General features: G+C 57.3%; 13 protein-coding genes across 13 annotated transcripts; 8 read left to right on the top strand and 5 right to left on the bottom strand.

Annotated features, from left to right (window-relative positions):
* Window positions 1–176: 176 nt before the first annotated feature.
* Window positions 177–1019, top strand: V1518DRAFT_419400 (60S ribosomal protein uL23). Its single transcript, XM_066904752.1, has 3 exons — window positions 177–260; window positions 382–727; window positions 783–1019. Exons 1-3 carry the CDS (start codon window positions 248–250, stop codon window positions 865–867), a joined length of 444 nt encoding a protein of 147 aa, XP_066758386.1. The 5' UTR covers window positions 177–247; the 3' UTR covers window positions 868–1019.
* Window positions 1020–1049: 30 nt separating this feature from the next.
* V1518DRAFT_419398 (uncharacterized protein) lies at window positions 1050–1915 on the top strand. Its single transcript, XM_066904751.1, has 6 exons — window positions 1050–1252; window positions 1320–1347; window positions 1398–1448; window positions 1504–1574; window positions 1629–1702; window positions 1757–1915. The coding sequence occupies exons 1-6, from the start codon at window positions 1124–1126 to the stop codon at window positions 1779–1781; spliced, it is 378 nt and encodes a 125-aa protein (XP_066758385.1). The 5' UTR covers window positions 1050–1123; the 3' UTR covers window positions 1782–1915.
* On the bottom strand, window positions 1807–2979 carry V1518DRAFT_419393 (Prephenate dehydratase). Its single transcript, XM_066904750.1, has 3 exons — window positions 2685–2979; window positions 2550–2625; window positions 1807–2501 (listed from the first exon to the last, which is right to left on the bottom strand). The coding sequence occupies exons 1-3, from the start codon at window positions 2739–2741 to the stop codon at window positions 1888–1890; spliced, it is 747 nt and encodes a 248-aa protein (XP_066758384.1). The 5' UTR covers window positions 2742–2979; the 3' UTR covers window positions 1807–1887.
* Window positions 2980–3052: 73 nt separating this feature from the next.
* Window positions 3053–4847, top strand: V1518DRAFT_419391 (uncharacterized protein). Its single transcript, XM_066904749.1, has one exon. The coding sequence runs from the start codon at window positions 3540–3542 to the stop codon at window positions 4677–4679; it is 1140 nt and encodes a 379-aa protein (XP_066758383.1). The 5' UTR covers window positions 3053–3539; the 3' UTR covers window positions 4680–4847.
* Window positions 4815–8171, bottom strand: V1518DRAFT_329102 (uncharacterized protein). Its single transcript, XM_066901166.1, has 2 exons — window positions 7586–8171; window positions 4815–7536 (listed from the first exon to the last, which is right to left on the bottom strand). The coding sequence occupies exons 1-2, from the start codon at window positions 8087–8089 to the stop codon at window positions 4951–4953; spliced, it is 3090 nt and encodes a 1029-aa protein (XP_066758382.1). The 5' UTR covers window positions 8090–8171; the 3' UTR covers window positions 4815–4950.
* Window positions 8172–9169: 998 nt separating this feature from the next.
* On the top strand, window positions 9170–9588 carry V1518DRAFT_419386 (uncharacterized protein). The gene is made up of 2 exons (XM_066904748.1): window positions 9170–9418; window positions 9499–9588. Exons 1-2 carry the CDS (start codon window positions 9223–9225, stop codon window positions 9513–9515), a joined length of 213 nt encoding a protein of 70 aa, XP_066758381.1. The 5' UTR covers window positions 9170–9222; the 3' UTR covers window positions 9516–9588.
* A 358-nt stretch (window positions 9589–9946) lies between these two features.
* On the bottom strand, window positions 9947–12836 carry V1518DRAFT_419384 (NUC169 domain-containing protein). Its single transcript, XM_066904747.1, has one exon. It carries the CDS (start codon window positions 12568–12570, stop codon window positions 10159–10161), a length of 2412 nt encoding a protein of 803 aa, XP_066758380.1. The 5' UTR covers window positions 12571–12836; the 3' UTR covers window positions 9947–10158.
* Window positions 12837–13131: 295 nt separating this feature from the next.
* Window positions 13132–14615, top strand: V1518DRAFT_452563 (uncharacterized protein; the record flags this gene model as incomplete). Its single annotated transcript, XM_066906523.1, has 2 exons — window positions 13132–13521; window positions 13570–14615. The coding sequence occupies 2 exons, from the start codon at window positions 13132–13134 to the stop codon at window positions 14287–14289; spliced, it is 1110 nt and encodes a 369-aa protein (XP_066758379.1). The 3' UTR covers window positions 14290–14615.
* A 112-nt stretch (window positions 14616–14727) lies between these two features.
* V1518DRAFT_419382 (CAP domain-containing protein) lies at window positions 14728–16232 on the top strand. The gene has a single exon (XM_066904746.1). It carries the CDS (start codon window positions 15095–15097, stop codon window positions 15791–15793), a length of 699 nt encoding a protein of 232 aa, XP_066758378.1. The 5' UTR covers window positions 14728–15094; the 3' UTR covers window positions 15794–16232.
* A 209-nt stretch (window positions 16233–16441) lies between these two features.
* On the bottom strand, window positions 16442–17331 carry V1518DRAFT_406439 (uncharacterized protein; the record flags this gene model as incomplete). Its single annotated transcript, XM_066901952.1, has 3 exons — window positions 16442–16795; window positions 16829–16993; window positions 17068–17331. 3 exons carry the CDS (start codon window positions 17329–17331, stop codon window positions 16442–16444), a joined length of 783 nt encoding a protein of 260 aa, XP_066758377.1.
* Window positions 17332–18663: 1332 nt separating this feature from the next.
* On the top strand, window positions 18664–20571 carry V1518DRAFT_328974 (major facilitator superfamily domain-containing protein). Its single transcript, XM_066901165.1, has 2 exons — window positions 18664–19091; window positions 19142–20571. Exons 1-2 carry the CDS (start codon window positions 18844–18846, stop codon window positions 20454–20456), a joined length of 1563 nt encoding a protein of 520 aa, XP_066758376.1. The 5' UTR covers window positions 18664–18843; the 3' UTR covers window positions 20457–20571.
* Window positions 20572–20607: 36 nt separating this feature from the next.
* On the top strand, window positions 20608–22807 carry V1518DRAFT_419376 (uncharacterized protein). Its single transcript, XM_066904745.1, has 5 exons — window positions 20608–20726; window positions 20786–20857; window positions 20910–20996; window positions 21053–21215; window positions 21267–22807. The coding sequence occupies exons 1-5, from the start codon at window positions 20712–20714 to the stop codon at window positions 22667–22669; spliced, it is 1740 nt and encodes a 579-aa protein (XP_066758375.1). The 5' UTR covers window positions 20608–20711; the 3' UTR covers window positions 22670–22807.
* Window positions 22670–25236, bottom strand: V1518DRAFT_419375 (P-loop containing nucleoside triphosphate hydrolase protein). The gene has a single exon (XM_066904744.1). The coding sequence runs from the start codon at window positions 25194–25196 to the stop codon at window positions 22830–22832; it is 2367 nt and encodes a 788-aa protein (XP_066758374.1). The 5' UTR covers window positions 25197–25236; the 3' UTR covers window positions 22670–22829.
* Window positions 25237–25265: the final 29 nt, after the last annotated feature.

Raw genomic sequence — 25265 nt, 5'->3', positions numbered from 1 at the left:
ATCGCGATGCAGAGTGGTCAGTTGCGGGTTAGGGCCGAGAAATTCGAAGCTTGCAGTAGGACAGAGGCTAGGGTAGGGTTAATTTCAAGTTAGGGTATGCGCGGCTCAAACGCAGTCACGCTGCTAGGTTTGCACACTCCGCCGGCGAGCGTTACTTCGCGAAGCCACCTTCGTATTGGAGAAGGCATTGCCGCAAACACCCATCGAACATCCCCACCCGGTTCGACAGACACAAGCACCGATCGCCATGGCACCAAAGAGTGAGTTTTCTTCTATGATAGCACGGCAGTCTATTGCGCATTGCATTTGACGTGTGCCGCTGAAGCACCCCGCTGCTGCTCCGTCGACGCCGTCATCGACCGGCAGCTAACATGAGAATAGCTACCACCGCCGCGGCCAAGGCCGTCGCCGCTAAGAAGGCCGTCGTCAAGGGCATCCACGGCACTAAGGCTTCGAAGGTCCGCACCTCGACTACCTTCCACCGCCCCAAGACCCTGCGTCTGCCCCGCACCCCGAAGTACCAGCGCAAGTCCGTCGCGCACGTACCGCGCCTCGATAGCTACAAGGTGATCCTGCGCCCGTACAGCAACGAGTCCACCACCAAGAAGCTCGAAGAGTCCAACACCATCACTTTCATCGTCGACATGAAGGCCAACAAGCGACACATCAAGGACGCTGTCAAGAAGCTTTACTCCGTCGACGTCGTCAAGGTCACCACCCTCATTACGTGAGTTTTCCGGTGTGCTGGTTTGTGTAAATGAACGTTTACTAACTGGTAACAGTCCCACCGGTGAAAAGAAGGCTTACGTTCGTCTTGCCTCGGACAGCGACAGTCTCGACGTCGCCAACCGGGTCGGCTTCATTTGAACGGTCGGCGTTGTCATTTGTTTTGTAATGTACCTGGGGCACACATAAAAAAAGCTGTTGTATCTATTTACCTCACTGTAATTTATCATCGCAGACCATGTTCTGTAGCGGCCATGTAGAGTTGTAATCCACGGCCCATCATAAGAAATCCAGGGTCAGGGCGCTCACAACCGCCACGGTCAGCCGTGCTGGTACACTCCCATTGCAATCTATCACCTTGATCTCATCCCCTTACACCCCCTCTCTCTTCACAGCAATGGCAGACTCCGCAGATATGGACGTCGATGCAGTACCGCCGGCCTCGGTTCCTGCTGAAGACGAGAGCACTGTCGCGACTATCGCTGGCAAGGACAAGGTAGCGCGAAAGCGGTTCGAAGTGCGCAAGGTACGTCCGTCGGATGTAACCCAGGCGGCATGGCGAGACAGTACGGACAGCTGATTTGTTATTTCAGTGGAATGCGGTTGCGCTATGGGCGTGGGGTAAGCACGGTCGGTGGTCGGAGTGTGGGCATTCTAGCTGACACGAACAGATATCGTTGTCGAGAACTGCGCGATCTGTCGGAACCACATCATGGAGCCATGTACGTGATCGCGGTTGTTCGGGGATCTTACGAGCAGCTTTGCTGACGAGTATAGGCATCGAGTGCCAGGCCAACCAGGGCAGCGCAACAACCGACGAGTGTCTGGTCGCGTGGGGGATCTGCAACGTGAGTACTCGCACTCTACAGCAGTGGCGATTGTCATCCTAACGCGAACGGCAGCATGTGTTCCATTTCCACTGCATCTCGCGATGGCTGAAGACACGGCAGGTCTGTCCGCTAGATAACAGGGAATGGTAAGTTCAGATGGGATGTGCGTTGATAGATAGAGCTAACGTTATACGTAACAGGGAGTTTCAGAAGTACGGGCACTAGTTCATGCGGGTTTTTGTTATCGTTTGCTTCGTTATATCGTTTCATGTGCAATTTGTGGTGTGTATATATACAGTACAACTCAAAGGTCTAAGAGAACCGGCGTGCGTCAACTCGTCTCCTCGTCGACTTCCTCATACACCCGCTTGTCTAGCTCGGGATCCTCCTCACCATTGCCCACCCCCACGTCGTCGTCTCGCCGCTCGACGACCAGGAACGTCGTCGCATTGCCGGCCGCGTCCTGCACGTTGCCCGCGTGCACCTGTAGCTTTGGTGCCACACGTAGCGCGGCGACGCTCGCGATCGCCACGCTGCGGGGGTCCTCCTGCGCCATGGTCGCGGCCGCGGCCGTAGAATCCACGTCAACGCGCTTCGCGCGCGTAAAGTGCGTGGCAAGATATCGATTGCATTGGCCCCACACTTGGGGATGTGAATATATCCGCAGCACGGCGTCTTCGCTGTCACCGCTCTCCGCCGAGGCAGGGGAGGATGATGATGAGTTCGGGGAGGGAGTTGAGATGCTTGAAGGTGGAGATGGTAGGGCGGGGAAGACGTCGGGGCGGCAGAGGACATAGTGCGCCACAGGAACGGCGGTGGTGCCGATCACGCGCGGTCTGCGAGTGCGGAGTTGGTTGTGCGACAGGCGTACTGCGCCGTTCGTGGAGTTGGAGTATGGGACCACGGCCGCGTCCACTTTGTGTGCGTCGAGAAGTTCAAAGCATTCTGCGGAGTTAGTCGCCGATTAATGAGAACATTGAAAGGAATGATCACCATCGATGCTGCCGGTAGGGACGTATGCATACCGCCCGGCGACCTCCTCGTCAGTGCCAAAGTACTGTATAACAGCCTGCACAAGTGTTAGTCAACTCAGCCCAGATGGTGGAAAGAGGCGAAGAGGCAAAGTACCTGCTCGGAGTAGGTTCCCCGGGGTCCAAGAAATGCGATTGTCTTTGCACTCGTCATTGCAATGTGTGTGTACAGAGCGGAGGTTCGGGAAGCAGGGTTGGAACGGGGGAAGTTGTGAGGATGGAGCTGTTATCGCTCGGCCTGAGACTGAGCTTGCGTGCATCAACATAGCAGCGGAGTCTACAACGTCATGAAGGCGCAAAAAACAGCACCACGTACAAATAACAATCAGATAGACAGATATCTACAACACTACAACAAGCAGCTCTAACCTGGCAGTCGAAATCCGTCAGCGCCGTCGCCGTCTGTCAATCTGTGGCTGCATACGAATTATGTCAGCAACGGTACTTGTACCAGCCGCACCGTGGCCGCAGACTGTGCGGCGCTTTGTTCACGCTGCTCTCCATCCATCGCGGACCGCCCACATCGCACTCTTCATTTCACCATATCGCACTCGGCTGCAACGAGGCAGCGGCACAACGATGAGGGCGGCAAAAACATGCAGCTCGTTTAGACGTATATCCTCTACTCGCCCATATGACTAACTGATGACGGCTGGTTTTTCTTGATATTCGTATACCCAATCCGTGGAGTCGAGCGATTCTGACTGGCGCTCCGCTCACCGTACCTCGGTCGTTGACTGCAAACGGAAATACTATTTAACTTTTTATATCTTCTCTTTCTCGTGACCTCTATCGCACCTGTATCGCTCCGTGACCTTGCCTGCTATCGCACCTCCCACTACTTCTTAATCTTTCGCCCAGATTGCTCTTCGTCTTCTCTCTCTTTTTTTCTTCTTCTTCTTTTTTTCTGTTTGCCTTCTCTTGTTGCCAGGTTTGTTTTCGACATTTAAGAATGCCTTTCTTCTCATTTCACTCTCGTTCCGGCACATCGGCGTCACCGCCGTCCTTACCGGCCCCCGCATTCTCGGCGTCAGCTCTGTCCACACCGGCACCCGTCGCCCGCTGTGCCCCACCGCCTCCGCCGTCCCAGGCCACATCGTTGTCTACGGCAGCACTTAGCTTCCCTTTAGTCACACGTCGCCGTGCTCCTCTGCCGCCACCGCTGACGCTCACATTTCCTGAGGCCACTGTCCAGCGGCCTCGTCGAGCACTTCGCCTCTTTTCCCGCCGCCGTCGACATGACGGGACGGATGATCCCTTCGTCGAAGACAACGATGACGACGACTATGCGATTCAGGCACCATTACAGATGCGTTCGTCATCTGGCCCAGACAGCATCACGCTAGAGAAGAACTTTCAGGATTACTTCTCGCTTCCGCTGCGCGGGCAGCTGAGCTCGCAGACGGCCAAGACACGGAATCACTTTACACTTCCAGCGTGCGGACCAGCGAGTCTGAAAAGCGACAAGCTCGCGCGCTTCGAGAAGAAGCCCGCACTCACAGCACCGGCCCCGCGTCCCATCACGCCCCCTGCACCTACGCCGCATCTGCAATCAGTCCTCACAGCCCGCACGGCGCAACAGATCTACCTACGCCGCCGCGCGGCGATGAACATCGTCGCCATCGGACACCGCGCGGCGGACGTGATGCCGCGCGATATGAATAGCTCGCCCGCGATGCGTGCCGGCATCGCGACGCCTGCGGACGTGATCGATCGGCTCGATAACACCTCGCCATGGGCGTCGATCTCGCAGGCGCGCAATCCTGCCGCGCGTGAGGGCGTGTTTTACCGCCACGAAGGGCCCTACGATTGCACGCTACCGTACAGGAACATCGGGCCTAATGGACCCGTCGCAGCGGTGCGGACATCGAATATGGTGCCCGCGTACGCGTCGACCGGTGATCATCGGCCGCGGCCGAGATATATCCAGTGCGGTGGAGTTCTCGTCGTTGAGTGCTCATCGTCACTCTCGTCGTCGTGCATTGACGACGACTCAGCGTTCGCGCCGCATTCGGCTCCTGTGTTCACTTCGTCGTCGGATTCGGAGGCAGATGCCCAGTCGTTCGTCAAGTGCAACGCTGCTGCCTGTTAGGCAGGAGTTGTGATTTATGATTTGTATAGTATGTACGGGAAAATGATTCCGTTCGGTTTGGTCAAATATTGGATTGATTTCTTGGAGTGCAGTGTTTAATTAATTGTGTATGTAAAATAGCAAAGTACCAAGGTGCCATAATTGAAAACCCGTTTCATGAAAGTCAAATAGTGTTATACACATAATATACAAGCGGGTGACATATGCAAAAATTTTGCCATCTACCGCCGCCGCCCACAGACGCGAATACACAATAACAAACGATAAAGTTCTATACAAGTTCGCCGGGCACTTTGCGGCCGACTTTATACACTGGCATGCCACGCTTGAGTCGATGCGTACGCGGATCAAGTACGCCCTCGCGGAAACCCAGGGTGTAGTCTTTCAATACCGGCACCGCGGAACGCGGCGCGAGGCCGAACGGGTTCTGGCTATCGCCTTCGTCGCCAGATGCGGCACTGGCAGCGACATCAGCGACAGTAGCAGCGGCAGAAAGGGCAGAAAGTGCGGATGCAGCTACCGGGGCGGCGGCTGCCTCGTTTGCAAGCGTACTGCTGCTACCGCTAACGCGCTGGACGAAAACCGAGCGCAGATTCGCGCCATCGAAAAGTAATCGCGGCCGCAACTTGCGACTTGGACGACCAGCCCGTCGCGAGAGTGCGAGCGCGAGCTGTCCGTTCTGCGCTGCTGCAGTGCGACGTGTGGTGGCGGTTGTTGTTGTCGAAGTGCTGCTTGCCGTGCTCGTCGTACTCTGACCACGCGAGAGCGGTGGCGAGGTAGGTTCCGCGGAGTCAATAACCGGAAACGGCGAGCGCGATGTGAAGACGACTGATCTCCTAAACCGCACAGGGTCGATGATCGGTTGAAACAGAGACGCCTCGACCTCTCTCTCTGCCTTGACGTTCTGCTCTTCCTCTGCAACGGCGTCATGATCGTCGAGCATCTTCTTCCCCCCCTTGGCATGGGTTGCGACGTCCACGTCCATGTCGTCCTCGTCCCGCTCGTCGGTGGCAGAGCACACGCTGCTTGCCGACGTCATTGTCGCAGGCGGACTCGTAACTGACGCCTCGGCTGCTGCCATCGCGGCTGCCACCGCAGCCGAGTCGCGCGCAGAGCCCGCACTGGTGCCGCTGCTCGGCACCACGGCGCTCGTGCTTGCGATATCCTCGCGCGTCGCCGCGGACGCCGCGGCTGTTTCTCTCCGTATCTTGTCCAGCTCTGCACGCGTCTCTTCAAGCTGCTTCTTCAACTCCGCCATAACCCCGACGTCATCGCGCTCCTCCTTGCCTGCACCACGGTGCGTCTCTTCAATCGCTAACAACTTATTTCGATTCTCCTCGTTTTCCTTGAAAAGCCTCGCGTTGAGGGTCTTGAGCTCTTCTATCTGCTCGCGCAGCGCACCTTTCTCCGCCTCGTCGCCAGCGAAGTACACCTCCCACCGCTTCTTCTTCTCGCGGAGTTCCTCTTTCGCGGTTGCGCACTCAACTAGCACGCTTGCGGAAATACCGCACTTCGCGCACGAGTCGTCGACTTCAAGCGGCGGCGTGGGCGTAGAGCCCAACGTCGGCGTGTCGCCGGGCGTGATTGCACCCGTGGTTATGCTACCCGGAGAAGATCCCGGCGTTGTGCGTGGTCTATAGCGCTCAGCGAGAGAGGCCGCCGAAGGGGGTATGTTTCCCGACGCGTTCACGCGAGGGCCGGCCATAGAGTGCTGCTGCTGCGCGGGAGAATTCGCCGCCGCCTCAGGCGTCGCTGACCTGCGCTCGCTGCCGGTCAAAAAAGAAAGTGACAGCGTGTTCCCCGCTGCGCGCCGCTGCTGCAAAGACTCTGCCGACAACACGAGCCTGTTGATCACCGGATTCGGTGACTTTGTGACCTGCGCGCTGCTCAGGTTGTTGAATGGCGCTGTTGGCTGGGCGTTGGTGGGCGTGACCACGTTCGACGGCGGAGGTCCAGCAGGCGCAGGGTATCGTGGCTGAGGAGCGGGATAACGTGGTGCCATTGGCGGCAGCGCTGTCGAGGAAGGGTGAGGCGACGCATACGTTGAGGTGGAGCCGTAATACGGCGGTCGATAGACTGTGTTCATAAGGCGGCCGTATGTGACCGGCGTCGTTGAAGTTTGCGCCGCCGGTGTGCTCGGTTTGGGCTGCTTCTGTTCTTGCTTCATGTCTGGGTATGACGAATTTGATGTACGAGCAGCCGAACTGTAGTTATGCTGAAACGGAGACGGCGCTGCCGACACGTGTTGCTGCTGTTGCTGAGGCTGTTGCTGTTGTTGATGCTGCGAGGTCGTCTGCGGGGATGGATGATGATATTGCTGCGACCCCGGTCGAGACATCGGAGACGACGAGTGGCTGAACCTGTGCCTGTCGATTTCGATTATATCGGACACAGGGGAGAGCATCGATTGCCGCGACGGCAGCTGTGGTGGAGGCAGGCCCACGTTTTGCTCGGGGCGCGGGGGTATACGGCTACGTGTTGGTTCGGGGAGGATGTACCGCGAAGAGGACACGTTCATAGCGGCTTGCTGCTGCGGAGATGCGCTCCCTAGTAAAGGCGACTGTGCGTATGTTGGCGTCGTGCTCGTCTGTTGCCGCGTTGTGTCGGCGGGTCGGTAGCGATACATCGGGTCAAATGGGCTCGCTCCCCCAACAGTGTCTGGGGACTGCATGTGCGTCGGGGTGGACGTCTGCACCGGCTGAGCGGAAGACGTCTGGAGAGATGGCGTGGTCGGGCGCTGCGCTGGTTGGTATGACATCCGCGACACCGGCGGTAATTGTTGCTGCGCGGGTTGGTTGTACGGTGCTGGCTCGCGGGTCCATGGCAAAGTCCTATACACGTTGCCGGAATATGAGAACTGCGGATGTTAGTTTCGAGGCGCAAACAACCGACAGACTCATGCATACCCTCGGCGGCTCATGCGCTAATGACGCACGCTTGACCTCACCGCTTGCTGACGCATCGGAACGGGCACCGTGTTGTTGTCCCTCATGTCCAGACACCGGCGGCAACACCCGTGCCCATGCGCGCTGCGACGCGTCGTACGCATCCTGAGCAGCCTCCGCGTTCGACGTCGGTGACGTGCTGGAAACGATCGGATGCGCGTGAAAGAGCGACGATGCCATCGCGTTTGTTGCTGTAGAACGCGCGTCAGCGTCGAGTCGCCGGCGTTTCGCGGCTGGCAGAGTGCCTGCTGCGGGCGAAGGAGGGGACCTGGTGTCTCCCGGCGCGGTCATAGGAAAAAGGCGGCACTGTGCGGGGGGGGTAGGCTGTGCGCCGTGTTCTGCTGCGTTGATGGTGGTGCTTGAGTTCGTCGGCGTGCGCTGCCGAGCAAGTCCGTTGGTGTGTAGTGCCGACGCCGTCGGGGGGTGCGGTCCATTTAGCTGCGCCGGCGATAATAGCGGTATCATGTAGGTGCGTCGCGCGGGCGCGGAGTGCGCCTGTGGACCTGAGGGGACGGGTGTGTTGGCGGCGGAGGAAAAGGAGCCGGACGCGCCCTCTGCAGTAGACGGGGTGGGCGGCGCCGCCGCCGCGGTGCGGCCGAGTAGCGCGGCCAGGAACGCAAAAAGACGCCTTATTTGTGGCGCCGGGGGGGAGTGTGAGCGGCGGGACGCGCGACGCTCGGGGGAGAGGGGAGTGGGCGTGGAAGAGAGAGGCGGAGGAGTGCGCGACGGGGAGCACGCGAGGAACGAGGACAGTGGAGTTCACGGTCCCACCAGCGCACTCGGACTCCGCCATTTCTCACGGTCCACCATCATCCCCACCATCCCCGACGGAGTCACCGTCCAGTGCACTGCTACGCATCTTCGGTGCTTGCGATTGTTATCGCGTGCCTACTCGTCGGATCCGTTTGCGCTCCGCTCATGTCCACCCCGGAACGAGCGCGGGCGCGTCTGTATATATCCCCTGCCCACTTTTTCGACCGACCTGCCTGCAGCAGTCCCGGCTCCGCCTCTGCACCGCCTGCACCATCGCCTCGCCCCACTGCGCTGACATCACCGCCATAGGCACCAACCTCGACATCTGCTTCGCCACCGCGAGCGTCTTTGCCAGCGCCTGCGCTAAATGTAATATCATTCTTGGTTGCTGCTCGCTCGCCAAAGTGGCGATCGCTCGTGCCGCGCTCGGAGAGTCCGGGACCCCCGGTACGTCCTTCTCAGCCGTGCTTCTTGACATCGCCGAGACTGACAAGGTTCATGCCGCGGTAGGGCAGGTCGCTGCTACACAAGGTCGCATTGGCGTGTTGATTAACAATGCTGGTGTGGCGCTGACGAGAATGTACCCACCTGGTACAGCATCTGTATGGACACAAACGTCGTAGGTCCAATACTAGTCTCCGCTCCTTTTCTGATTGCTCTTATTTGCATCCTCCACACCCTCACGCTTTATCTACGTCTGTTCTGTTGGCTCACTCACGCTCTCGATTGACTAATCCTGGATCTACTACCGCCCACAATCCCAGTGTGGCGAAGCCTACAGCGCGAATAAAGCCCTGATGAACATGACGGCTATGCTGGAATGCATTCGTGCGTAGAACGGCGAAATGCTGGACAAGGTCTTCGCCATATGCCCTGGCTTCGTGGTGTGGAGTCTCTGGTGGCCGTATAAGAACGCGCGCCGGGCTGGCGAACGCCGGCGATCCGCCAACGCGAGAACTATGATACTTGCAATCATGCGCGGACAGCGCGATGAAGATGCGGGTAAGCTCGTGCATGCGGGGGGGCGTATATCCATGGTAGCTACCTCTAGTTAGAAAGTGTGTTCCTCGAACCGAGTTGGTGCCTGGCTAAGCCGCACGGCAGAATTAAACTAAAACAACCCCGCATTTTGGCTTGACGTGCAACGCCATTTCATCCCGTTTTGCTTTGCCGTTGTTGATGTCATCGATCGCTCGGCCGTTGTTTCGCTGCTAATTCGCGAGGAGAAGCCATCTCTCTCTGCACACCGCAATGTCGCCTGTTCGGAACGCCTTCGCGCAGTCGCACCCTCCCGCCGTCCCACCGCTCCCCGCCGCTGTGCAGTTCTGCTGCACTCGCTGCGGTAGGCCGCTCGACAGAGACGACTCTAATCTCTGCGCAAAATGTATGTGGCCCTGTTTTGAGCGAGTGGATTATGCTAACATGCTACAGGTCGTACCGGCCGATGAACCCGCACGTACGCTTCTCTGTATATATATCTTCTCTGTTGAGGACGGCCATTGCATATTCACATGTCTCATGCATTACGTCTACCTGTATATTTCCACGACTACGCGGTGGCCATGTTCATCACCTCTGATGTACACATATATCCACTGGCTCATGCGTCTATCTGTTTCAATTACGAAGGTTGCACATGTTAATACTTCTGCCGTTCGATGCAGTTACAGCCCGCGCCACTTGTATATTTCAACCGGTTGCGCGATTATGACTTCGTCATAATCGCCAGAGCACTTTGCGCATACATGTCCATATTCTGAATGCCATTAACTTTTATCTACCTAACTGGTCCACAACCGCGCGGTACCATCCGCGCCAGCGCTAAATACCCAGGCCTCACGAGGATGCCACACCGTCTTGAGCACGCCCAGCGACTCCACTACCTTGTGTCCCTTGAGCACCTTCAGCGGCACGAGCAGTGGGTTCTTCATGAGGTCGTCGTACACGGTGCCGTGGAAGACGTGGATCGTGCCGTCATCGGACGCAGAGCAGAACAGCGGCAGGTGTGTGTGGAAGCGCACGTCGCGCACAGCACGGTTGTGGTACCGCAGAGTGCGGTAGGGTGTCGCACTGAGGTCCAGGTCGTGCCACGTGACACGCCTGTCGTACGATCCCGTAATTACGTTGTCGCCTTGCGGGTGGATATCAAACGCAGACAGCCAGCGCGAGCCCGGCTGTAGTGCCTTGGTTAAGGCCTGCGTCGCGAGGTCGTAAATTCGTACGTACCGCTGCGTGCACACGTAGAGCATGGGCTTGAACGGGTGAAACTGCGCGCACTGAACGATACCCTTGGACTTGCGGAACGGCGACTGCGTGCGGTGCCGCGAGAGCTGATGAACGAGCACCGCCATGTTCGCGCCCTCGGGGGAGACAGATACAAAGTAGTCGCCGCGACGGTGCCACGCCAGGTGCTTGACCGTCTTGCGACAAGTTATCACGACGTCAACACCGGCGGATTGGAGCTGTTTCCGCGCGGGCTTGCTCCACTTGCAGAGTTCCTTAGCGGGCGTGTCGTCGCCAGAAGGTGTGGTCGCGGTCGCAGCATAGCCCCAGCCGGAAGCAAGCGCGTCTTGGCCCGCAGCCTCGGTATCCTCGTCAAACAGTGGTGGTTGGATCACAAAAATCCGCTCGCCAGCAGCGACAGCAAGTAACCCGTGCGCCTTGACCGGACTCCACTCGACTGCCTGCACGGGATCAGACTGGTCGCCGTCGTCGCCAACTTTTAGTCGCCACACCTCGCGGCCGGAGATGACCTCCCACACGCGCACGGTGCCATCGTCGGCGCCGGTCGCGAGCCATAGTCCGCTTGGATCGACAGACAGCGCGCGGACACGGCCGAGATGCCCACGGAACACGACGGCGCACTTCACCGGGAAGGGACGCAGGTCCTGGGGGGAGGGGAGCTTCGGGAGGAGAGAGTCGGGGTCGATGTTAAGCTTGTTCCGCCGCACGCGAGGGGCGAGATACAGGTCCAGCGAACGCTCGAACCGCTCGCGCACAAAGTTGTCGTATCCTTTCACGGCGCGGAGAGAAGAGAACTTGTGTGGAATGTAGTTCTTTTCGCGGTCGACGGGATCGAGGGCTTCACGGGCGGCAATTTCCTCTTCGGTGAGTAGATACTCTGCCGGAGGGTTGTAACTCTCATCGTTGGTCGGCTTCGCCTGCTTTGGGGCGGGAATGTGCATGACGTGAGGTGTCTGTTCAGGGAGGTCGTCGGCCCATAGATCAAACACATCGCGCTGGCGGTTGGAGTCAGAGTCTTGGTCGGATTTGGGCTTGTGAGGGAGAATGCGGCCCTCGCGAATGGCGCGGACAAGCTTCATGATGCGCTTGGCCTCGTGCTTAGAGGGAAGGAAGCGGCGCTTGGGTTCGGGAGCGGAGGAGAGGGGCATGACCTCGGTCTTTGATGTGAACCACTCGATCGTATCTTCGTAGGGGTTAGACTCGCCGGCATTCTCGCCGAGTTGGATCTTCTTGATGAGTTCAAGCTCGTCCTTTGTAAGTTTGAGATCCGCTCCGGATTCCTTGTCCATGAGGCCGGTCCAGCCCTCGGGCACGTCGATGCTGTCGAGGAGACTATCGAGCGCGGAGCCTGCAGCGGGGCGCATGATGCGCTTGCCGTTAATGTCGTAGCCGATGTGGGGATACTCATCGTATGCAGCGAGGGGGATGTTGCCAATGGTGTTTGTCTCGTCAAAGTCGCTCTCATCGCTGGAGTAGTGGGGATCGATTTCGCGGTAAATGGGGCGGGGCTTGCCGTCGGCACCGGGGGTGTAGTATGCGACGCGGCCGTCGGGGGCGGTGGGCAGGGAGGGGGGAAGTGAGGTGTCGGAGGTATAAGCAGTGAGGTAGTCGTCGTCGGACGGGAGGGAGGTGTCGGAAGTGTCGTCGGGGAAGGCGAGTGCGGCAGCGTCTGACTCTGCATCGGACTGAGCATCTTCCTGATCGATTGGCTCGTCCGAATCGGAGAGGGCGCCGTCGAGAATGCCAGAGATGTCTGCTTCGCTAGCAGAGTCGTCGTCGTCATCGTCGTCTTCCTCCTCTTCTTCTTCGTCGCTGGCCTCCTCAGCCTCATCGTCGATAAACCCGTCAAACTCATCCGAGACGTCGTCCTCGTCCTCGTCCTCCATCACCTTCACCGGCGCCTTAGGCGCCTTTGGCGGAACTGCCCTAGTGCTCTTTCGCTTGACCATTGCTCGTGGGCAGAGAACTGCGGGCTCAAAAAAATTTGAGTGGGAGTTTGTGGCACTCAGGGGTCAGCGCGGGGCTTGTAGCAAAATGGAGTCGACTTTGCCGCCGTCGCAAACACACACAGACATAGTCCACCGCCCTCGACACCATGGCCGACACGAGTGATGAACAGCTGGAGCTGTTTGCGATCGCAATTGCACAGCTGCCGCTGGATGCGGTGCGCACGGAGGAGGCGCGCCTCGCGAACGCGCAGCGGCACCTGGTGCGGTCGAACAGGGAGCTGGCGGAGTACATCGCGGAGGCTGGAGACGAGGACGGCGAGCTTGCCGCGGCGCTGGCGGAGAACGCGGAAGCGTTGGCGCATCAGGCTCGGAAGCTGGCGGCAGTGCGGGCGGAGCTTCGCCGCCGGGGGTTTGTTGATAACGGGGGGTCTTGAGAGAACGTTGGCGTGTCGCGGACGGCCGCAACGAGACACTGAAACCGCGGCCGCGGCGGCGCGTGAACTTCGCGTGTTCTTCCTCCCACCCACGCTTCCTCTCCTCCTCCTCCCCTCTCGCACAGCCATGTTCCTCCCCACACTCCGCAGCGGCAAGCGCCGCACCCAGCTCCTCGTCCTCGCAGCGCTTGCCGCCACAATTACCGCCGTTTTCACGCTCCGCTCCATGCGTGGGGACGGCGTTACCCTGGTCTCCTCCACTGTGTACGACAGGCGCGAGGTCTCCCCCATCCCCTCCTTTCATGTTGTCTCCGCCTTCCACCGCGACGAGGGCGAGGCCGGCCTCGAGAATTACATCGACACAAAGCTCATTGCCCTCAAGCATGACCTCCCCAATGCGCCGGATTCCAAGTCCTGGCCGCGCAAGATCTTCCAGGTTCTGCGAACCCGCAAAGACACCCGCTATGCCGAGCCCATGAAGACCTGGCTCATCGCCAACCCGGATTACGAACAAATTGTATGTTCTCTCCCTCTGTTGCCTCTTGTGAGCATCCTAACAATGCAGATCATCGACGCGGCGTCTGCAGAGACCTTTGTCAAGACCACGTTCAAATCCGTGCCGGAGCTAGTCCAGATATACCTTTCCATCCCCGACCCCGTATTTAAGGCCGACATCCTGCGCTACCTGCTTCTCTACGTGCACGGCGGCGTGTACGCTGACGCGAACGTGTACTGCCGCAAGCCCATTGCGGACTGGATCCCGTCCTCTCTCTGGGGCTCGGACTCGGACGTGGTGGTCGGCGTCGCGGCCGACGAGCCGTACCTCTCCACGCAGACGCTGCGCGACTGGGGCTGGCACCGTCCGTACGAAATTGCGCAGTTTGTGATTGCCGCCAAGCCGTTTGCGCGCCCCATCCGGGTTGCTATCGCGCGAGCCGTTGCGTACGCTATTCGACTCCGCCAGCGGCAGCAGTCGTCGCGCGGCTTCTTCAAGCTGTCGAGCTACGTTGCGCGCGACATCTACGAGGTGTCAGGCCCCGGCATGTGGACGGACGTGCTGATCGACGCAATGTCGTACCGTCGTGCGGAGCTGTCGTGGTCGCACTTCCACGAGATGGCGGAGCCCATTCGCGTGCCAACGGAGACCAGCGCGGTGATCGTGTTGCCGGTGTCTTACTTTGGCAACGGGCAGAAGCACTCCGGCGCGGGTGACTACAAGGTGCCGGAGTCGTGCGTGACGAACTTCCAGGCGATGTCGCCGAAGCGCAACAACTGGTTCTTATAACCCTCGTGATGGCTGTAATCTATTTTTGTATACTATTATGATACTGTGACGAGGGCAGGGCTGCGCAGACAGGGCGTCCGAGCATGCAGCACGACGCGTGATGGCGGTGCGCACAGCCGCGTCTGCACCGCCGCACCCCCTATTCCGCCGCTGCTGCCGTCTTCCGCCGCCCTCAGTGCTCCTACAGCTGGCCCCCGGCCCGCCACGCCGTGCCTCTACAGAGTGTGGACTGGCACTCGGCGGGCAGCCGCAGAGCGGAGCGGAGTGGTGGGTGGTAGTTTCTGTAGTCGATAGTTTCTGTAGTCGAGACAAGACAAGACTCGAGGGAGTAGTACTCAGTAAGAGCTGTGTCGCGCGTCGCGACTGCGCCGGGCGTATGATCTCCAGGGGCTGCCATCGCGGGCACTAAATCTACTGCGCCTGCCGGCCCACCGCAGCCACCACCACCGCCGCCCTGAACACATCAGCACAGCCGCCGATTCTGCCCCCTCCCGCCCTCCACCCCACCGCACTAGCCCTCTCCGCCCTTGCCGCCGGCCTCTTGCTCTGCTCACCGCGTCTAGTCCCGCCCGCCCCATCGCACTAACTTCCGCTTCCTCTCCGCTTGCGCCTGTGCCTGTGCCTGTGCGCGCCTGCGCTTGCACAAGCTCCTCTCCTACACCGCCTCTCTGTTTCTGAAAATATCCCACCGGCGCCGTCGCTGCTTCTGCTGCCACTGCTGTTGCTTCTACTATATCTTGTGCCATGGCGCCTTCTCTATCGCCATCATCTTCTGCATTTCTGTCTTCGCCGTCGCATCGCATCAATGGGTTTCCAGCGTCAATCATACTCCGCCCGCCAGCCGTCTGGCCAAAAGTTCGCCTCCGTCGTCGGCACCCACCAATTCAGCTCCATCGCTGCCGGCGGCAGCGGCCACTCTCCCAGTGGCTACTCAAACTACGCCCCCACGTCGCAAGTCTATTCTTCCGCCTCTGTGCCGCGATCTGTCGGCCCCTCAACCGCCAGTATTGGATCCGCAGCCTCCTCCCACGACGTTCCCACGGCCGCCATGGCTGCTTCTGGCCGCAGGATGTCCCCCGTCGACGCGACTGCCGACCGTGATGCGTGCCTACACGTGCACAACGCGGCCCGCGCCGCCGTTGGCGTGCCGCCCGTGCGCTGGAGTGTTGACCTTGAGCGCCGCGCGCGGAGGGAGGCTGAGGCATACGCGCGAACATACACTTACAACCAGACGAGCTCGTCCAACGGGACAAACTCCTGCATGGTCGGCCCTGCCGCGGCGCGGCCTATGACCGCCGCCGCACAGGCGTGGGCGGGTTCTGGGCGTGCGGCCTACGAGCGCGACGGGCGGCCGCGGATCGGCAGTGGGAACTTTGCTGCCTACGCAAGCTACACACAGATGGTCTGGCGGTCGACTACTCAGATTGGCTGTGCCTGCGTCAATGGTTTTGTTGTGTGTCTCTACACCCCAGGCGGCAATGTCATCAACAAGCGACCATATTAGGCTATAGGGTCTGATTCTCGGCATCCTCACACCACATTCTGACATATATGGCATGTTCGCATCTCGTTCACGGTATACATCGGCATCCATCGCATTCCCGGCATATATCGCATCCTCGCATCGCATTCAGGACATACATCAGCAATATTGCATACTCGCGTCCATCGACCGCATCACATCAGCAATAGCATCCGGCGTTCCTCTGATCTTAGTGTTTGTGTTCTGTTACTGCATCTTCTCCTTTGTTCTGTATCTGCATTGTTCTGTATTCGTAGGCTGTACATATTTGCATCTGCAAGGCGGCACGAGAGCGAAGATGTTAACTTAATTAATTCATTAATTGTTCACATAATTTGTCCGAGTAGACAGTAGAAAGTCCTCGCGTCTTGATCTGACATCTTGATGCAGTGTTGTTGTCGGTGGTCGTTGCGATTAAGCTCGCTCCAGAAGGTGAGGATTACAGAGTTGGGACAAATGTTCTGCCGAGTGTTCATCCACACATCCACACATCCAGTACTTAGAGCAGGCTCGTGCATCCCACACCAGACTAACTTCAGCAGCTCGGTTATCACTCTTTGTTGGAGGATACTTAATATCAACAATGCAATTGATGGCGTCAAATCCACGGCTGGCGCTTGATGAGATTGCTCAACTTCCCGTCACTTGAACATCTTCTTGATACTTTTTCGTGAGCCCTTTCTTCAGCTCCTTCGTCCCCGTCTCAAGAATCTTCGAGCCGGCGTGATTGAGCTTCTTTGTACCCTTGTCATCAATTTTCTTGCCTTCTTCGATCGTCGTCTCCTCGCCTTTGGCTATCAACCTATGCGCGCTATCCGCGAGCACGTCTTGCAGCTTGCCGTGCTTCCCGCTCCTGCGTGTTTTCGATTTCTTGGTTTCCTTGGTTTGGGTTTTGACCTTGACGTGTTTGCTCGAGCTTGGGAGTTTGATCGTCTCTGTCTCGGATTTGATGGTCGGTTTCATGCCCGGTCGCTTGAGTTTTAGCTACATGGTGATTGCGTCGTCGATCTCGTCCACTGTGATCGCGTAGTCGTCAATTTTGTAATCTTCTACTTCCTCGACGTATTCCTCTTCATCGACTTCCTCATCAGCTTCTTCTTCTTCTTGTTCTTCTTCGTCGGTATCGCTAACGTCACCATCGCTGTCTTCGACTTCCTCCTCTTCCTCTTCCTCGTCATAGATCTCAGAAATCTCATCTCATCTGTGCTTTGATTGCTTAAATCCTCGCTCGCGTCTTCGTCGTCATTATCGGCCACGTTCTCGTCCTTGGTTTTCACGCTCTGCTCCTCAATTGTTTCTTTGTTCTCGTCTTGCACCGTATCTTCTGATGCCTTGCCTGCCTTCGAAAGCCTCTTCCGATCCCGCATCTCTTTCTTCAAGTTCAGCTCCTGCTGCAACATCTCCCGGTACTCTTCAAACATATTCATTTGCTGCTTCCTGATTTCCTCCTGCTTCTTCACTGATCTTTCCTCCTGCTCGTGCAACTTTGCCGCCTGCCGGTGCCGGTATTTTTTCGCCATCTGTTTCGCATCCTTCCTCTTCTTTTTGTCGTCTGGCGTATCTTCTCTTCGGCTGCCGGAGTCGCTGGGTGAACTACAGATGCATCTTCAGGTGGGCAAGGCCAGCATTTGAGGACGAAGCGCCTCATGTGTACGTATTTTTGCTCTATAGTCGCGCATCAGACATTACACAGCATGTGGGTAGTAGAACTTAGAGCAGATGACATGCCTTGTTTATCAAGGATAGCAGCACTAATCGTGTATCTAGAAGGAATGAGATGCACGATAAATTCCCGGCGCTTTTGACACGCGCGTCTCTCCTATCTTGAACGCGGTTCTCCTATAGATGCGAATTCTTAGTTGTCACCAGTTGCTCTTCTCCCACGCCCATATATAACTCGCTTAACACATCGCAATCCAGTAGAGAAAGCCATTGTAAATACAATGTCCCCTGCCGAGGTGCCAGCTGGCCCAGGCGGGCCCTACCTGGCCCAAGCCCCTTTTCCGGATTAGCGACTGGCCCCGGCGCCCATCCGAGCCCAGGCATAAAGCGCACAGGCACACCTCATACACCGTCAATGACTCTAGCTTGCGTAGACCGCAGCGCAGTACCTTTGTCGTTAGACATTTGGACTCACCGTCTTGCAAGCAGGGGCAGTGGACGGAGTCATGTCGTGACAGGCAAATTCGCGCGGTGCAGACGGGCCGAAGCCCGCTGGTCATGCCTTTCATCGGCAGAGTCATCCAGCTATCGCTCTACTTTCCCTTTGAACTCGAAAGCCTACTTACGCTTGCTCTACAGCGCAATCGCGACTCCGCCACGTATTACGAATCCGCTGATCTGCACACAAACGGCATTATCTTAATTTGTAAGACGCAGAGCGTGAACCAAGACTCCCTTAATTCTTGGAAATCAGAGCCACTTAAGTTAAGCAGATGAATGAACTGATAAGCTCGCGCGCGTGCGGATTCTCCGCTCGTGGCGCGGCGCAGATAAGAACAATTCTGTACGTGGCGAGTACGGGCCAGAGTTTTACTCTCCTCGCCGCCTTGCAGCTCAGTCGGCACAGCACAATGCTGCCGTGGCGAATCGGTGCTTAACAGCAGCTGTAAGTTCTGGGCTGGACGAGGGTGGAGGAAGGCGAGCTTGATCCTGAGAAATCGAGAACGCATGGGAAGTACCGCCAATCAATTGTTCCGTGTCAGTCACCACTCCTGCGCTCACTGCTCGCCACACTTTGATGCCTCGCTGTCAGGGGCCAGCGCGTTCCGGGATCTTACGTTGCTGAATATACCCTCGCTTGGCGCACTCTGGTGCCGTAGCTATCCCCGAGTCTCGATCTGGTCCCACATGTCGCGTCCTCGACAGGCTCTGGCAGCCGTGCTATCTCTCCGTGCTCCGATGCGAGGGTTTGGCGCTATCTCTGCCATACCCCCTTGTGCACCGCAGCTGTCAAAGGTGAATACCCTATATATCCCTGCCGTCATCCACCACTACGGCGTCCCTCATCCACTCGAGTGTACCCTGCAATAATGGTGTCTGAGAAGCCAGTCGCATCCGAAGAGGCGGCCGCACGACCGATTTACTACAACAACGTCGCCCCCGGCAGTAAGACGAAATGGGAGCGGCTGAAGGAGGGCGTGCAGTGGTATCGTCCCGGCACCACGGTGGAGGAGAAGAAGCTACTGTTCAAGCTGGATTGCGCGATTCTCGTGTTTGGCTGTCTGTCGACATTCACAAAGACACTAGATAACAACTCGCTGACCAACGCATACGCATCGTTAGTGTTCCATGTGCTGGTGTGTGTTGGAGTAACGTTAATCTTTTTAGTGGTATGCAGGAGGATCTCAACCTCGGCGGCAACGATCTCAACTACCTCACCGCGGTGTACTACTGCTCATATTTGTCGTTCATGATTCCCGCGAGTTTCATGCTGACGCGCACGCCGATTCAGCGGATCCTGCCAACCATGGAAATCCTATGGGGTGTGTGCACCTTTGGCTGCGCGTGGGTGCACAACCTCACGCAGCTGTACGTCTGCCGCTTCTTCCTCGGCGCCTGTGAGACCGTTGCCTTCACTGGCCTGATCTACGTCATTGGCTCGTGGTATCTGCGCGAGGAGATGGGTGTCCGTGTCGCGCTCTATAACATCGCCAGCCCGCTCGGCGGCATGTTTGCTGGATACCTGCAGACCGCGATGTACACGAACCTCGACGGGCGTAACGGGCTGGCGGGCTGGCGGTGGCTTTTCATCGTGTGCTTCTGCATCACGGTGCCTTGCGCTGCGGTGGGATATTTACTATTCCCGAACTCGCCGAACAACACGAAGCCCACGTGGTGGCTGTCGCAGGCGGAGATCGATCTCGCGAATCAGCGGCTGCGCGAGGAGGGCATCAAGCGGATCGACCGTAAGATCAGGTGGAAGCCGCTCATACGTGTGCTCAAGAGCTGGCCGTGGTATTTCTTCGTGTTTGGCTGGATTCTGTACGACCAAAACCAGTACTTTACCACCACCCCGTTCACATTATACCTCAAAGCGCGCGAGTTTTACTCCGTCCCGCAGATTAACAATTATCCGACAATCAATAAGGCGGTTTCGATCGTGATCACTGTTTTCGGGTGCTACTACGCAGACAAGACCGGCGACCGCTTCTCACCGTCTATAATAACGACACTACTCAATCTGCTGAGCGCAGCGCTGCTCTGTGGCTATGATATTGGCGAAAGCGGACGCCTCTTTGCCTTCATGATCGGCGGCGCCGGCGCGTCTATGAGCGCGTTCCAGATGTCCTGGGTCTCCGATATAGTCAAAGACGATCCTGAAGAACGCGCGATCATCACCGCGTCGATGAACTGTATTGGCCAGATCTTCCTTGCGTGGATCCCCATCTTCACCTTTCCGTCCGACCACGGCCCGCGGTTCACCAAGGGCTTTAGGTTCTCCGTGGTCACTTCGGCGATACATGTGTTGCTTATGCTTGCCATAGCGTACATGGAGCGCCGCGACTTGCGCAGCGGGAAGCGATTCAAGAAGCTGGCGTTCATGCCCGAGGTGGATGTGGACAGTAACGCCGGCTATGATGAGGGTGTGGTGGCGCTGTCGGAAAAGACGAAGGTCGCTGTCGTCGCCGAGGAGAAAAAGTAGCAGTATCTGCTTGTAATGTGTAACGAATCAATAGCTTATTTAGTAATGACGACTGTATCCACCAAGAAGGTTTGTGTATAGAAAGTAGCCCGCGCCGCTCATGCCGCTGGCGTTGGGAGTTAACGCATGAAAAATAACGACTTTCACATGCACCAGCCGTGTGCCCCCTGATCAACACCTGCACCTAACCCGCTATGACCCCCAGCTAGCACCCATGCAACATCCGCCTATATCCAAGAGCAAGCCAGCTTCATCATGACCAAAATATCCGTACGTCCTGGGGATTTGCACCATACGGTGCCGCACGCAGCTCGCTAACAGCACCGCAGAAGAACAAGCTGATCTGCTTCGTGATCTCGTTGGTGTCCACGCTCGCAGAGGTGTTTCTATACTGGTGCTCGGCAAGTACCTCATGCACTGCCTGTGTAATATGTCATACTAACGATGGTGCAGAAAATATGGTCGCTCATAATCAAGCCCCGGCCGGAATCCCTCATCCTCGAGAAGATGCGCAACACGTACAACTACGACGACTGGCTGGTACATTCACCCCCTCCCTTTCTCTCACTGTCAGGACCTTGCATTGACATGATCAGGATTTGTCGTATGAACTTGACAACGTCCTGGGCAATGACCTATGGCGCGCCAACCCGATGTCCTCGCAGTACGACTGCAAGTTGATTGCGGAGCGGCTTGACATGTTGCTGGAAGCCAAAGAGTCGCGAGATGTTGTTTCGATTTTGAATATTTTGCGGTCGGGTGAGTAACACCCTCTTGTATACCAGACTCCGTTTTTAACAATAACCGTAGGACTGGTGCGCAATCTCGGGAATATCGCAAACAAGAAATTATTCACCTACACGGGCACCAAATTCCTGATCGAAAAGTACAACATGGAAGTCATCGACTGCCTGCGCTTCCTCCTGGACAATCCTTCGTCCACACTCACTGCCCAAGCCAAACTCGACCTTGTCCACGACACGCGCCAGTCCTATGGCCTCTCCACCCTCGTCCTCCAAGGTGGTGTGCTCTTCGGCTTATGCCACCTCGGCGTCGTCAAGGCTCTGCACGAACACCAGTTACTACCCCGCATTATCTCCGGGGTGGGCGTAGGCGCATTGATCGCTGCGCTCGTGTGCGTGCACACCGACGTGGAACTCCCCGACTTTCTCAGCGGGAATAGCATCGACCTCTCCCGCTTCGCGAGCGAGCGGCCAAGCGACGCTGGCCTTGGCTTTCAGCGCCTGAAGCGCTTCTACGACCAGGGATATCTTCTCGACATCCAGCTCCTTGACGCGGTTGTCCGTGAACACATCGGCACGATGACATTCGAAGAAGCCTACATCCGCACGCGCAGAGTTTTGAATATTGCAGTATTCTCCGACGACAGGAATATGCCGACCTTATTCAACTTCCTCACAACGCCAAATGTGCTCATCGCTTCCGCCGCGTGCGCAAGTAATGCGCTTCCGGGCTTATACGACGACACTCCTCTACAGTGCAAAGACGAGTGCGGGAACGTCGTGCGATGGAACCTCTCTGGCAGCCACACCAATACCACTAAGAAGAAGACAAAGTGGCGTCGATGGAGCACTGCTGCGCCCGCGGAGCGCGAGGCACCGTATACCCGCGTTGCCGAATTATTCAATGTCAACCATTTTATCGTCTCACAAGCGCGTCCGTACCTTGCACCCTTTTTCGCCGCGCAGGATATGGTATACCAGAACTATCACCGCAAGGGACAGAAAATCTCAAGCAGCAGCGGCAGCAGCGGCAGCGGCACCGCCACGTTTATCGATGCCATGTTTGTCGGTGGCAGTGACGGTGACGACGACGGTCGGCGCACGCTGCGTTCACAACTCTTTCGTCTCGCCATTTGCGAACTCCGACACCGCCTGTCGCAACTCGAATCAGTCGGCTTACTGCCCAGTTTTCTGCGGCGTTTGATGATTCTCGACGACCGACGCTTGCTCAATTCCGAGATAATCGCTATTGCGCCCGAGCTTGGTCTTCGCGACTTCTGGCGCCTGCTGGTCGACGCCCCGCGGTCAAGGGAAGACGTGGAATATTGGGGTCGTAAGGGCGAGCAGTCCGCGTGGTTTGCGTTGCCGCTGATACGGCAACGTTGCGGTGTCGAATTTGTACTCGATTCGGTGTATACTTCAATGCTGCAGAACCGACGGTCAAACATTGCACGGAGCAAACTGGGATAGGCGTATTATCTGTACAAAATGGGATTGCAAAAGTTGTTCGGCAGACACGCCGATTCAATTAATCACGGAACTTGGATGAATTATCCTAACCTAACAAATGTCCTTCGTATATACAAAATCCCAATCTATGTACAACAATCTAGAGATTCATAGCTGCATTCTACGCAGTCTCTGGCTCGTGATTCGCAAGGACCTTGATAGCTCCGTCAACGACGGAAACCTTGACGGTCTCATTGCCCAGGACCTGGCCCTTGATCAACAACGTCGCAAGCTGGTTGAGCACGCTCTTCTGAATTAATCTGTTCAAAGGACGCGCGCCGTAGAGCGGGTCAAAGCCCTTGTCTGCCAACCAATCCTTTGCGACTTCGTCCACACTGATCGTAATCCGCCGCTCATCGACACGAGTCTGGACTTCCTTAAGACGGATATCGACAATCTGCCGCAGTGCAGCCTTGGATAGACGATTGAACACAATCGTCTCGTCGATACGGTTTATGAACTCAGGCGGGTACATCGTCTTGACGGTATCAACAACCTTCTGCTTCGACTCCGGTGTAACCTTACCGGATTCGATGTCGTCTTCGGCAATCAAAAATTCCTGACCAATGTTGCTCGTCATCACAATGATCGTATTGCGAAAGTCGACCTTGCGTCCCTGCGAATCCGTCAAAAAGCCCTCGTCCAGCACCTGCAGCAACAGCTTCGAAACGTCGGGATGCGCCTTCTCAAACTCGTCGAATAGCACAACAGCGTATGGCTTCCGGCGCACCGCCTCGGTGAGCTCGCCACTCTCGTCGTAGCCGATGTAGCCGGGTGGCGCGCCAACTAGACGCGAGACCGCGAACCGCTCCTGGAATTCACTCATGTCAAAACGAACGACAGCGCTTTCGTCGTCGAACAAGAATTCCGCAAGAGCTTTGGTAAGTTCAGTCTTGCCGGTACCAGTAGGGCCGAGGAATAGGAAACTTGCGACGGGCCGACGTTCGTTGGTCAAGCCTGCACGCTGCAGACGGACAGCATCCGCGATAGAATGGATCGCCTCGTCCTGGCCGATGACGCGCTGCTTGAGCGAATCTTCCATGAAGAGCAAACGATCCCGCTCCCCGCGCATCAAAGACTGCGTCGGGATGCCAGTCATGCGAGACACGACTCTAGCGATATCATCCGAGGTAACCGCGTCGTGAAGTAACGAATTGGCTTTCTCGCTCTCGCCTTCCTTAGGAACAAGTCTCTCCAGCGCCGGAATCTTTGCGTAGCGCAGCTCAGAGGCCTTTCCGAAGTCGCCCGTGCGCTGTGCGATCTCCAACTCGATTCTCGCGCGCTCGAGATCCGACTGAGCTGTCTTGATCTGTTCAAGCTCGGCCCGCTCCGTTTCCCAGACGGCGGTCAACCGCTTCACCTCCTCTTGCTTCAGCTTCAAGTCGCCCTCCAGCTTCTTCCGCCGCTCGACAGATAGCGGGTCGCTCTCCTTCTTCAGAGACTCAAGCTCGATCTGGACGGTCATGATGCCGCGGTCCAGTTCCTGAATCGCATCCGGCTTCGATTCCTGCTGTAACCGAAGCGCGGAGCACGCCTCGTCAACGAGATCAATCGCCTTGTCAGGGAGGTACCGGTCCGTGATGTACCGGTTACTGTATGTCGCCGCGGTGACGAGCGCGCTATCCGTTATCCGGACACCGTGGTGCACTTCGTACCTCTCCTTCAAGCCACGGAGAATGCTGATTGCGTCTTGAACCGTGGGCTCGTTAACGAGAACAGACTGGAACCGACGCGCAAGCGCCGCGTCTTTCTCAATGTATTTTCGGTACTCGTCCAGAGTAGTAGCGCCACAGCATTGAAGCTGGCCACGCGCAAGTGCAGGCTTGAGCAGGTTTGAGGCGTCGACGGAGCCATCAGCCTTGCCGAGACCGAGGAGGATATGTAATTCGTCGACGAAAAGTATAACCTTGCCATGAGCCTCCTCGACCTCCTTCAGGACAGATTTCAGACGAGATTCAAAGTCGCCGCGGTACTTTGCACCAGATATTAACCCACCGAGATCAAGCGCGATGACAGACTTCTCCTTCATACTGTCGGGCACCTCTCCGCGCACGATACGCTGTGCAAGACCTTCCATTATAGCGGTCTTGCCTGTACCAGCGAGACCAATGAGCGCTGGGTTATTCTTTGTCCGCCGTGAGAGAATCTGAATCGTGCGTTTGATCTCCTCATCTCTGCCGATGACGGGATCAAGCTTGCCCTCCATAGCAAGCTTCGTGAGGTCGGTGCCGTACTGTTCAAGCGCACTCTGACTGCCGCCAAGATTCAGATTGAAGTTCGGGCCGCTCTGCGGGTTCTTGTTCGTGTTGGGCTGTGCCGCGCTCCTTGGCGGGAAGGTGGAGAAGAGGCGTGATGTGATGAGTGCTGCGGGCGCATAGGCGCCGATGTGTGGACGGAGTGTCGCCGGGAGGCGCCGGGGACTACGTCGCAAAGAGCGCGTTGCTGCAGAGACGACGTTTGCAGCGGATCTGCTGAGCTGCCTGTTCATATTGTGTGGTGGTGCTTCTGATAGTTGCGGCGAGGCTGGGATCCGGGACAATTATATGCGCATGAACGT

The sequence above is a fragment of the Limtongia smithiae genome (assembly GCF_038497785.1).
Source record: "Limtongia smithiae strain NRRL Y-17922 unplaced genomic scaffold V1518scaffold_9, whole genome shotgun sequence".
In the NCBI taxonomy this organism is placed as follows: domain Eukaryota; kingdom Fungi; phylum Ascomycota; class Lipomycetes; order Lipomycetales; family Lipomycetaceae; genus Limtongia; species Limtongia smithiae.
This window is presented reverse-complemented; position numbering and strand designations above follow the sequence as displayed.